General features: G+C 39.0%; 1 protein-coding gene across 1 annotated transcript in view; it reads left to right on the forward strand.

The window, feature by feature from the left end:
* The window catches only part of LOC104915227 (transcription factor hamlet-like), a 96,550-nt gene extending 83,295 nt beyond the window's left edge, over window positions 1-13,255 (forward strand). Inside the window, exons 5-7 of the mRNA XM_019610233.2 lie at window positions 4,963-5,223; window positions 7,295-7,431; window positions 12,940-13,255. Coding sequence (XP_019465778.1) covers window positions 4,963-5,223; window positions 7,295-7,407 — 374 coding nt within the window. The 3' untranslated portion in view covers window positions 7,408-7,431; window positions 12,940-13,255. The remainder of the gene's footprint in view (window positions 1-4,962; window positions 5,224-7,294; window positions 7,432-12,939) is intronic.
* The last annotated feature ends 98 nt before the right edge of the window (window positions 13,256-13,353 follow it).

Genomic DNA, 13,353 nt, shown 5'->3' on the forward strand with positions numbered 1-13,353 from the left:
TGCCTTAATAGAAATCTTCCTTAGTGTGAATTAATTCAGAATAAATTAAATAACATTCCAAGTGTATTCCTTTTGGTCTGCTGAGGACTTCACAGATCTATTATGTCTTAAGGCCTATATTGTTAGGCAATAATTTTTTCCCCCATAGAGTTGTCTTACTTAGTTATACATTCTATTTCAAACATTACTTTCTGCAGTTTCATTTATCTCTCAGAAGCTGATCTCTTTTGTCTTTGATGTTTCCATGTGAGTTTACTAGGAAAACAAGATGTCCTCATTTTTATCTGCCTCTATCTTGAACTAAACATGCTTTCCAGTGTAGTTGAACAGTTGCTTCTCTTAGAACGATGCTTCTCCCTTCATCCCTCTCCTTGGTACACAAGCATATAAGTAGTTGTATCTAGATGCATCTAATTTTGTTCACTCTGAAAGAATGAAGCAATGGTTGGATTTTTTTTCTTAAATAGGCAGTTTTTCTTTCATTTCTCAACAGTTGGTCATTGTCTGTTGCATAGACTTATTCTAAGTTGTGTTCTTATCTGTTTTACTTTTTTTTTTTTTTGCTTTAGTTGTCTTGTTTTTGTCCATTTTATTGTTGTATTCATGGTTACTAATAATTCTGAAAATACTTATAAATAACTAAAATATCATTTTATTGCCAAGTAAATTTATGTAACTGGATCAGAATCTTTGTTTTCTTTTCCTTTCTGAAAAAATCTCAGTTTTCCTTTTTTAGGTATATGAAACACATTAGATGCTGCAGAAGATCCATGAAAATTGGGTTTTCATTTTGTTTTTGTGGTAGGTTTTCATTGTATGTATATTTCCCTCATGTATGGTTTCAGGTATCTATCAAGCTGAGCTTTCACCATTGTACTGCATTGTGGTGTGGACTGCAGATGCCCTTTAGGACAAGGCAGTGACTTTCAGTAGAGTTGACACACACTTCATGACTGTACTTTGGGTGAAGTTTTTAGAATGGCAAAATCACTTACCTGCCAATGAAGCATTGTAGGCACTTCTAGAAATGCTATTTTTCTTCCCCCCTTGCAGAGACAATGAAACTCTCTTACACATTGTAACTAGCACATAGCAGTAATTTAGATGTGGCTGTGTTGATGGGACACCATGCAGACAGTCATTTCTTCTGCTTTTCTATCAAGTAGTCATTTTCCCATTTGGATATGAGAATGCCATTCTATACAAGCAGTGATGTTATGGTCTTTTAGATCCACAGGTGCTGGTGTGAAGTCAAGTACTTGCTAACCTTGATACTCTTCCTGTGCAGGTAATCTGTAGGTAGATGTGTTCAAAATTCTAGTCATGAGACTTGCAACATTGCCACTGTTCAGTTACTGTTAATTTGTTCCTCTTGACATGACTATAGATGTCCTTTCATTTACTTCCGAACATCCCATGCTGTTAGCTTGCTTTCAGAGTTGCACAGCAAGGTCTTTCTTTCACTTTAGATAAAATTATTTTTAAATGTGTTCAAGATGTGTATGTCTTTTTTCTTTTAAGTTTTCAGGACTGTGCATTGTCATTTACTTTCTTGTTGTACTTTGAGGCTGTTGTATAAAAGAGAAAACATCATTCTTTTCGTTAACATGTAATCAGTACTTCCTGGTGTTTCATTTTTCTTCATTTTCTCTCCTTCTGTGTGTTCTTTTTGGCTCATATTTTACATTACTTAGTTAGAACTTTACATAACTCTTTCCTTTGTTTATTTTAATGTCTTTCTTTTGTTTTCTGACTTTGATGTAGTTTTATAAAGCCATTTTACCTTTTTCACACATGGATGGATAGGCCCAATTTCTGCTTCCAGCCAAGCTTGTTAATGATTTCCTGGAGTGCTTCCAACCCTACGTGCTTGGGGTAAAGGAAAAAGGCGGAGGTGGGACAAATGTACATGTATAGCCATGCTTTGGTTATTGGTATTCTGAGGGAAAAACTCTTCTCTCTTCCTCTTTCGTTCTCCAGTCTTAACATCCAGGCATCACGTTGTAGCAGCAACACTGTCAGGTTGGCATCAGGTGTCCATCAGGTTGGCACACCAGCTCAAGGCCTGAGTAGATGCAAAAGTGCTTGTAGGATTTGATTAACATCTAAGTCAGCTTTGCACCAAAGTACACACAGAGCACTTTGGAGCATCAACCTACACTTCCAGCAGAAATAGAGTAGGTGCACACATAGAAATGCTTTGCCAGTTTGAGGCAATACTGCTGTGCCGTTTGATAAAAATCACTGTACTGTTGCTTCTTCGCTATTTGTTTTTGTTTTGTTTTTTATTTGCCTCCCTAGCTCTTTCTTCAGTTGCTGCTTTTGAAAATAAAAAATAAATATCCTAAGGCCTCCACTGCCTTGTCTATTAATTGCTTACTGTCCATTCTGTTGCTATGTGCTAAAAGGCATGGTTGTAAGAAACTAAAGACAGTGTTTCTCTCCCAAGCCTTCACTCATTTCGGAGTGGGCATGTGCAGTGTGGTTCAGTACTTGGTGAAATGGATGGGAAATCTCCCATGCCTTTAGTCATCTTTGAAATTTGGATGAAGTCTTCCTGATGAAGCCAAGTTGCACATCTTTCATTCCCCCTTGTCCTATCACTATCCACACTCATAAACAGCCATTCCCTCTCCTGTTTATATGCTCCCTTCAAGTACTGGCAGGCCACAATGAGGTCTCCCCAGAGCCTTCTCTTATCCAAGCTAAACAATTCCAGTTCCCTCAATCTTTCCTCACAGCAGAGGTGCTCCAGCCCTCTGATCATCTTAGTGGCCCTCCTCTGGACCCGCTCCAAGAGCTCCACGTCCTTCCTGTACTGGGGCCCCAGGCCTGGACACAGTGCTCCAGATGGGGCCTCTCAGGAGCCGAGTAGAGGGGAACAATCACCTCCCTCTCCCTGCTGGCCACTTCTCTTTTAATGCAGCCCAGAACGCAGTTGGCCTTCTGGACTGCAAGCACACACTGCTGGCTCATGTCCATCTTCTTGTCCACTAGGACCACCAGATCCTTCTCCACAGGGTTGCTCTCAAGGAGATCTTCCCCCAGTCTGTATGAATGCTTATTTGCAAGTTGAAAGCTGGAATAATAGACGCCAGACATCTTTTTTAAACCTGCAGCTTTCTTTGGAGTAGACATCACTGAGGCCTTGGTGGGAACATTGATGATGTGGTGGAAGTTTTTGATGCCTTTGAGGAGCAGAATGTAAATTACTATCTAGACCGTAATCTGGTGGGGAGCCTGCTTCAAACAAAGGGGAAAAGAAAACCTTGACATTTGAGTAGGTGGAGCTCACTGTGAACCCTCCATGGTGGGGAAACCTGCTGTAGAAGTGGTGAAAACAAAACTCAATAAATGTTGTATTATAATCCAGCCTCTGTTCATGAGGCTTGTATAGGAAAGACAAAAAGGTATTTCATTTAACAGAATCTTTCATGTTGGCTTTTGTTTTTGTTGTACACCTAGAGATGAAGCCCAGGGAGCTTGGAGACAGTCATTTCTAGCTTGTGTTTTGTTAGTGTGTTTGGATTTTCTGTTGTTGCTGGTTTGTTTTTTGTTTCTCAGGCATGTATGAACTAAACTCTCTTTTGTGGTAATTAGGAAAAGGAGTGAGCATTTTGCTCATCTGAAGACAAGTGGAGGAGTCCCCATGCTGAGTGCTGTTTAGGACTGTTTGCCTTTTGTTTCTTCTTACTAATTGATTATAATGGATGGTGTGTGTGTGTGTGTGTGTGTGTGTGTGTGTGTGTGTGTATACGTGTGTGTGTGTATATTTGAGAATTCTTACTTATCTAGCCTCAGGGAATTAAGCTTTGGAAAATGAAGTACCCATCAAAGCAGGAGTTGGCCAGTACAGTTTGTTTCCCAACTTCTTTTCTTTTTCTCTCTTCTTTTTTTCTTTCCTCCAAAAAGCTTAAGAAGAGTCTTTTGTCTTCTTTTCAGGAAAGTTACACTGAAATTCATCTGTGCTTTATTCATCTGCTTTCATTTGTGCCATTCATGGGCAGCTGTGGGCTATATAGGACAAAGGAGATGAATTCCTAACTTCTACATTCAAGCACTGTGTCGAGAAAGGTTCAGCACACACCCTGCCCTTTTTTGTGGGGTCCAACTAAAGTATTACAACTTTTAGTTTCAGTACTGAGTTATCTGTGGGCTGTATTTTTCCACATGCCATTAAAATGGTATGATAGAGTTTACCTGGTTTTAGAAGGGATGTGTCTGTACAGATGTATCCATAGAAAGAGGTCTTTTTCTTAGTTTAGCAAAAATTAGTAATTTTTGAGGAAATGTGGCTTAGAAGTTTGCTTTACTGGAATCTGTGATTAAATATGTTTTAATTTTTTAATGATGACTTCATTTCAAACATCCTGAACTGAGAGTACTTGAATTTACTTTTTGTGAAGATGTCTTCAAATGTGACAAAGTAAAATTTTATCATTTTGTGAGTTAACTTTTAATGTCTCTTAAATAATTCCATGAATGAGTAGGGATGAGTATCAATTTATTTTTTAATATTTTTTTTTCCCTTTAGGTAGGATACTCAAACGTATCCTATGCCAGATCTTCATCTAGTATTAACTGGCATAAAATATTTAAGTGAATCTGGTCAGATAGATGCGTGAAATACCTAAACACTCAGCTATACAATTAATATGATTTACTTTCACAAATGAAAAAGTCTTAAAGGAAGACTTCTTTTTAGACTACTTTTAAGTTAAAGCTGTCATTTCTTCTCCCTCCTTCTCCAATCAGATCTAAAAAACATAATTTATACTGATCACCTTTCATACAGTAGAATTCACATTAGATTAGGAGAAGTGCTACATCTCTGCTTCTTAACCCCTTTAGAAAGTTATCAGTGGATTTCAGTATGTTGGTCAAACACTTGCAAAAGTCAGTTGGTACTGAGAAGATCTTTTCAAATTTGCTGATCCACAACTTCTCTCTGTTTCTCTGCAGACTCTTCATACTCGGAGCCTCCTGATGTTCAGCAGCAGTTGAACCATTACCAGTCTGCAGCTTTAGCCAGGAACAACAACGTCAGTCCAATCCCACTTTCAGGGAGTGCTGCAGGAATGGAAAAACGGAAGCCATCCTCAACTGTGAATTTTGTGAATTCTCCTCGGGTTACATACAGAGCATTCGGCGTCACTACCGTGACAAGCATGGAGGGAAAAAACTTTTCAAGTGCAAAGATTGTTCCTTTTATACAGGCTTTAAGTAAGTACTGTGGAAAACAGATAAACTGAACTCACAAGGGTGTTTTAGCTCTTGAAAAGACTTCTGAGATCTTTGAGAGCTGGCTGTAGCAGCAGAACATGGCCACTGCTGACCAGAGAGAGGAACATAGGAAATGCCAAGCCAGATCACAGCAGCATCCATGTAATCCATTTTCCTCTCTCCTACAACAGCCAGTACCATCTGCTGCAGATGAAAGCATTGCAGCAGCTTTTACTTGCTGGAGGAGATGGAACAGGTAGCATTTTTATTTAACATAAGCAGTTAGAGGTTTTTCCTTATCCTAAAGTATGAAAGTATATTCTACAAAAATAAGGTCATTTCCTGGATGCACAGGATAAGTAAGAGAGATAGATGGGAGAAATTACATAACCTTTCTCCCTTCTCGTGTAATTTTATTTCTTCTATTATTTATCTATCTGGAATGCACTCTGTGGAGTTACTGATAACATAGAAAGGCATTTCAGCAAATTCAACTAGATGTTGCAAAATTTAAAATCTCAGCTGTCTTTCTGTGTGTGTGTGTGTGTGTTTGTGTGCTAGTTGCTGTTTTCTAATGAAAAAAGGCTTATGCACCTGTGCTCTCCACCATTTCTCTCTGATATGCTGGACCCTTGCGCCTACATCTCCTAGCTAGAATTTGAGGTCTCAGATATATCGACTTCTTAAGAGACTAGTGACAATATACAGTATGACTGGGTACAGGAGAAATGTTCTGTTGAATAAAATATTGAGCACAAACCTTCTCTCAGCTAAGTGAATCCACGCAAGAGCAACTTCTAGCTACGCATCTGTAGCCTTTGTTGCTTCAGACCCTCCCTGCCTCAGTAATATTGTTTGCTGCTTATGCTTTATGTACTGATTGCTATCTATCTTCAAGATTCCCAGTGATCAACTCAATTCAATATGCTCACATCTTGTGCATTTTACCAAGATGAAATAAAAACATCTTAAATCAAGTGCTGATGAAATACACTCATACTTACAAAAAAGTTGTATTCTTTCACGTGGTGTCTCAAACATGGCAAGGATTATGTCTTCTTTTGAAAGTATACCATGTTTTCTCTCTTTAAAAAAGGGCGGAAAAGCCCTTACAAATCCCCTCTTCAACTCACTGTAGAAACTTGAATGTATGAAAGAACTCACTGAAGTTAGTAGGAATACACCTGTACAATTCAGACATCACTGGATTGTGCCGGGAGCCGCTTGTGTTAGTAAACTATTTCATGCTCAAACTGACAAGCAGAACTTCAGTGTGGCAAACTGTCCATTCTCTCTTTACCCTTACTCTAAGTAAAAAAACTGACCACTTCCCCCAAGTTCACAGACATCTCTCGTTTCAGTAGTTGAGCTAGCAGTCAGGTAAGTGTATAATTCTTTTCCTTTGTATGAAGGAGGAGTTACATGCCTCTTCCAACTTTTAAGTATGCAGCTAAGGTAATGTCAACATGAGATTTTTTGTTCAGAAGTGCTGTAGAGTATTCATTCATTCTTCTGCCTTAATAAGTGGAGTGTTCTCAGTCTTGGATTTTCAGGTCCTCATATCTAATCCTTTAAAACTGATCACCCCGATCTCATGTGTGTTTCATTTCCCAAGTCCAAATATTTTAGCTGTTTTGTGAGTTATCTTACAAAGATAGAGGTGGCTAAGAATAAAAATCTATATTCACCTCTGTAAGTTCAGAACTGTTAATAGATTTTATTCTAGTTACTAAAAATTGAATGCACAGAATATTTCCACTTAAAGATAAATAATGAGCATGAAAGATGGGGATTCTTTTGTTATCTTAACTACAGCAATGTGACTATAAAGCAACCCATGCAAATGAATATCTTGTCAGAATGTGTGTCAGTGATTTGAGGATACAAGCCTGCAAATACTCATGTGTTACTCATGTGAGTAGCCCTGCTGAAATGCCAAGTGGCACTATGAAGACAAGGCTGAGAGATATCTGTACTGTTTTACACGACACTTCCCTTATAGAGCAGTGACACTTCATTGTTCACCGCACAACTCTTGTGACTGCTCCCATCTCTCTCTCATATTTCGCAGATCTGCTTTTACTATGCACGTGGAAGCTGGGCATTCTGCAGTTCCTGAGGAAGGACCCAAAGACCTTCGCTGTCCTCTTTGCCTATATCACACCAAATACAAACGCAACATGATTGACCATATAGTTCTGCACAGAGGTAATGTGTGTCCTTTATGTGCCTGCCTGTTGAGAGAAATGCTGAACAATGCCCTTGTGTTTCAGATTGGTTTCATTAAATTTTCTCCTCTCTACATATGCACAAGTATGTTAAATTGACCATCAGCCCTTCCATATCTTTTGTTCATTTCTGAGTGTGCATCTTACTAGTTTCCTGTAGAGTTCAAAGTCAACTGGTGCTGAAACAGGGCAGATTTAACAGCTCTAGAGAAAGAGCTTAAAAACAATTTTAACAGTCTTCAAGCACCCACTTACCAAGAGTAGCGGTAATATGCAGCTTTGATCAAAGCCAAAATTGTTTCCTGCTTTTGTCTTTGTTACTGTAAAGTCCTTGCTATCATAAACTGCTGTGGAGAACAGTGTATCAACTAGCTATCAAGACCACAGAATATCTCCTGATTGCTTGTTTGAATTTTTTCTCTTCATGATGTGTTTTACTGTTCTTAGGATCACACCAAGAATTATCTTACTTTCGTTTTTCTTTAAGACTTCAGTTCCTTCTTCTCTTCTCTCTTCTTTTTTCAACCTAACTAAAAGTGGGATTGGGGACTTCTACGCTATATTAACTACAGGCTTCCTAGCTCAAAAGAGACAGTAATTTGGGCTCTGTGGGCTGGGATTCCTGCCCATAGCTATCACATTTGATGCTTGTAGATGGTCTGTTGGCTGCCAAAATCCTAATCCATGTGGTGGGATGGCACTCTGCCTGCTTGCAGGTTGGGCAGAGTTTCACAGTCGGATACTGGTGGTGTACAAACACAAGTTTTGCATGCCATCTTTTGCTGGAGGAGATCCTGGTGTGACAAGTGCTAATGTAATTCCTTGTAACATACAATTTCCCAGTATTGGTTACTTAAAGTCCTTCTTGTACCAAAAGAGTGATGTTGGCAGACTTGATGCAAATTTCTATCTGTTAAAAAGGCCCTTCTGAGGAAACATCTGGGAAAAAGTGACCTGCCAGTGATTCAAAATGCACATTATAAAGCTACTTTGTTTGGTTGTAAAAGTTTGTCAGATGCATTTACTTCCTGTCTTTGAAGGTGTTGTAGTGTCAGATTTTGCCCAGCTACAGGCCATACTCCAGAATTAACTCACTTCAGAGGAGAAGAGGGTTTAGTTAAGCCCTATGCAGTGTACTCTGTGATTTCAAGTGATGTCAAGGTGCGTCTGGTTTGTTACTTGCCAGAGCACCAGTGAGCACTGCTTTTTAAATTATAGATAGAATGATAGAATGAAACTGATGGACTTACTTAGGAGAGTTCCCATCAAACATAAACTTTACACTGGGAGTTTCTTGTTGCACTAGTAGAAGAGCACTTCATGAGCTTAAGAAGCTGTGCTGCCTTTACAGAGGTGTTTCTGATCAGTTGCAGGAAGTTGTTTACCTCGTGAGTGACACCAGATCTGTTCTTTTGTTTAGCTGTTGCTTCACTTGCACAAACCAGCCTTGAGTCCTTGTGCTGCTGAAACAACCGGTAGCAAATGACATGATTATACATCCACTAGTGCACAGGAAGAGGTAAATCAATAAAATAACTTTTAATACAAATGGGAGTGTAGCTGGTAAAGAATCTGTTGAAGGAAGCACAGGGATCTTCTTAGGCATCAAGAGTGATGGTAGTAAAGTAAGTATGGTCATCCTTTAAAGTTGTTTCCAGTGCATGTATCCAGATTAAAAACAAAACAAAAAATAACCTTTCAGTTGTGTTTATTGCCTGGCATCTGAAGCAGATGATTTTGACAAGATTTAACATGCACTGTTAAATCCCCCTCATGAGAAAGAGGCTGAGAGATGTTGAACATAGCATGAGATATCTTTCCTCTTTTATTGGCTTTATATTTATAAAACAAGCATAGTCCTGAGCTGTGGTCCAAAAAAGTTAATTTTTTAGGTAGATGGAGTAGTGCAGCGTGTAAAATCAAGAGCGAAGGATTCAATCCATTTCATATTTAATTTTTGTCCAGTGTAAAAAGACACATTTACAGATGTGTAACTCTTACATTCTTTCCAAATTGTTGCATCCAAAGTCCTTGATGAAGCAGTGTGTGTTTAAAATTGAGAATATATATGTCTCTTAATTAGTAGCTGTGGAATTTGACTTGTACAGGGCTAAAGCATAAGCTGTAAGGCTGAATGGTGTGTAAGAAAGAATTACACAAGGAATTTGCTTCCTGTTAAGGATGGGGGGAAACAGGATGCATCCAGGAGGCTTTCTGCAGATGTAACTATTCTGTTCAATCAGTTCTTTATCAGTGTAAATGCTGTTCAGTGTCCTTTCTATAGGCACATGTGGAGCATAGGTTCCTTGCCTTTTGGCAGGCTGTATCAAGGGATTGATACAGCTAGAAGGTTTTGTCCTCTACTGTGCAGGCATGTGAAGAGAGAAAGTGTGGTTAGGCAAGCACAGGAAGCTTCTATGGAGAAGAAAGTGAAATCTTGCTCCACAGCCAGCAGAGTAGCTTAGCTTTAACTGAGTCTGGACAGCACACTTGAGTTTCATTATCCCTTTTGGTAGTATTCCCACCACGCATTTTGAAACACGTTAATACTTCTTCATGTCTGATGCAACTTACCAAGATCACTATTATGTCTACTTTAAAATCCTTGGGGTTTTATATTTTCTTCTTTTTGAGATCATTTTACTCCCTTGCTGGTACAAATAGGGATTTTTTTTTTCTTCCATTTAATAGAAATCTCATCCATTTCTATTGACTAGTAAATTCAAGACAAAAAAAGTGAAATTTTCAAATTACTCTACCTTCCCAAAGGCTTTGTTGCTAAATATCCTGTTTCCATACACATGGTTGTTTCTGCTATTATCCCTTGTGTTCATATCTTCACTCATACATACCTCAGTGCTCTGCTTGCTTTTGGCTAATGGAACACAAAATGCTATGTGTTAAATGATTGTAACTTTGATTTACACTGATTATGGGCAAAAATACCTGTGGACAAACACCTGACATAACCAAATAATTTGTAGAACTGTTTGTACTTGGTCTATGTTTAAGGGAAGGAATTGAGTCATGTATGGTATGGTGTGTTGTTGAGTAAAGATTTTTCCTTACACTGAAGGACTGATAAAGCCATAGTCTTTTTCTATGCCTTTGAGGAAAAAAATATGTCTGCTTTGTGTTTCTGTACTGCATGTGCCTACTGCATTGGTGGCCTTTCATGTGTTCTCTGATCTGCTCTGGAATTAACCTGAATATTTCTGTCTAAGATTGAGTTTCTTAAACTGAGATTATGCTGTTTAGGTGTTTGTTTTGCTGTTCTTATTCTTTTTTCCCTATACTTACTGCTACAGTTCCACAATTCATGGCATATTTTTTTATGAGGCATACATTGGAGTCCTTTTTTAGACATTGTTGAAGTCTGAAGAAGTTGACACCTGTAAAACAAACAAAAAAAACCCACCACCTAAATCTCTCAATTTGTGTTAGGAACCTTTATGGTTTGCTGGAATTTTGCCAGTTGTTTGCGTATGATAAATGCATTCTGAATGAGTAATTAAATACAAACAGCTTTATAAAGGCAAACCAGGTCTGGGACATCACCTTATAAAATGTGAAATTCTGGGTCCAAATGACTCTGTAAGTTCCCAGTAATTGCTTGTAGGAAACTTACTATGAACACTCACGTAAAACTTGTAAATCATCCCCTAAGATCCTTCAGGCTATAACTGATGTTTACTTTTATCTTGTTGTTTTTTTTTTTCTCATGTTATGTGCTGCCTTTCATTTGATGATCATATGTGTGATTGTCTGTGAGATAATAGGTTTCCCTGATGTTAGTTAGGAGATCCTGCATTGCTCCACAGTGGTAGATAAAATGTTTTTGTGGTGGTTGTTTGTTTTTAAATCTGTGCCACTCTATAGAGGAAGAGGAATTTTCAGATATTTTAGTTGGTACTTCCTTTTTTTGAACACTTAACTTGGCTTTTTCACTTTTGAAACTGGATGCTTCGCTTCCATCAGGAAGTCCAAAAGCATACAGTGGCAAGAACCTAAAAAAAGTTGTGACCACAGAATCACAACTTCAAATTCTGTTGTCTTTTAGACTATTTTCCCTACCCTGCTTGCCACACTGAAAGGCCACAATTCAGCATCTGTATAGCTAGAGATGTTAGTGTAGAACCACAAGTCTTCAGTGTTTTTCAAAGACATAGCTTTGAGAAAAGCTTTACTTTTTGAAGTGGACAAAGAGGAAGCCGTGAGATAGGAAACCTTCAGTATTCAGGGAGAAACTGAGGAAGATAGAATATTTTGAGGGCTGTGGAACAGGTCTCGTGAGCAGTGGTGGTGTGTGAACTGGCTAAAGATGAGAGAATAGCAGAGCTTTCGCCGCCTTCCAGAAAAGCCATAAAGCAATCTGTATTTCTTTAGTTGTCTTTGGAAGTGATGTTACCTACCTTATTAAAGGGAATGGATTGTTCGCTCAGATCTGTACGAGGATTGCCCCTTACCCTTCACGTTAACTGAGTTTCTGGCCTATGGTTTTTTGCTCATTTGTTTTTATCTGTTGTTCAACCTGACTGTATGAGGAGGATCCTCCTCTAATCTGCAGTCCACAAGGTATAGCAGCACTAAAGTTCAATGTTAATTAAAAAGGCCAGTTGAGTAACAGAAGCCCGTAATTGGTCCTTAAAGGATTTTCTGGTGACCTATTGCTGAAAGGTTAAGTTTGGGATTTCCTTTCTGCACACAGCTTGGGAAACACAGAGAAAGGGTGTTACACACATCTGATTCTTACTCTGTAAAAAAATTGAAATTAATTACTGCTTTGTTAAATGTCTGTATTTTATTTGAGAGGCGAAGGGTTTAGAAACTCGGTGAAAGCATTTGCAGTACATGCCTATGTCCTTGACCTGAACTGTGGGATGCGTGACATGACATGTGTGTAGATTTTGAGCCTAAGCTTTCTGAAAGTTATGGGTGTTTCGGGAGATTCTGCTGCTGGCTGGATTGCGTGGTCTCTTCTGGAAGAAGGTACTGCCTTACTTGCCCCCTCAGTCACCAGTGAGCAGCTTTGAATATGACATTGAGAGTACCAGCTCTGATTTTTACAGCATTCTGCGCCTTCCATTTTTATTAGATTTCTAGCAGCGATTTCTGGCTGTTGTGAAGTGCTGAACCAAAATGGTCTATTGATTTGGCTGATTTATGTCTGCTTTTGAATTCCCAGCCTCTGGATCCTGGCTCACAGATGGAGTCTCATTCACCCCCAAATCTCCAATCCTATCTTTGTTAACCCAAAGAGCAGTTGCATTTGTAGCATTGAAGGATTAACCCTGTTGTTGCAGAGAAGTTATTTTGTGGGTTTTTTTCCGTGTATGGTAGTCCAGTTTGGGTCTCACTCCTATGCAGGCAGACTTGCATACCCGTAAAGGAGATTCTGGTCCTTGTGTGGATGGTAGTTTCCACCCTGTTGACACATGTCCTGATACTTCGTAAGATTTGTTAAGTGAACCTTGTCCTGTTCCTACAGAAGAGCGGGTCGTTCCCATTGAAGTCTGCCGTTCCAAACTATCAAAGTACTTGCAGGGAGTTGTTTTCCGCTGTGATAAGTGTACCTTTACCTGCTCCAGTGATGAGAGCTTGCAGCAGCACATAGAGAAGCACAATGAACTGAAACCTTACAAATGCCAACTCTGCTACTATGAGACCAAACACACAGAGGAACTGGATGCTCACCTTCGAGATGAGCATAAGGTAAGATTCAGATAGTTTTAATTTGCAACTATCTCCCTGTAAATGCTGCATTTATGGTACTTGCATGTACCCTAAATTACTCTGTACCCTCTGATTAGCCAACCTGCTTTCCTTCCATCCATCTGAAAACTAATTCCATATAGAACTTAAACTCCTGTTTTCTGTTATTCCTTCCCCCCCTCCCCCCCCA

Source organism: Meleagris gallopavo, chromosome Z (assembly GCF_000146605.3).
Source record: "Meleagris gallopavo isolate NT-WF06-2002-E0010 breed Aviagen turkey brand Nicholas breeding stock chromosome Z, Turkey_5.1, whole genome shotgun sequence".
NCBI classification, from domain to species: Eukaryota; Metazoa; Chordata; class Aves; order Galliformes; family Phasianidae; genus Meleagris; species Meleagris gallopavo.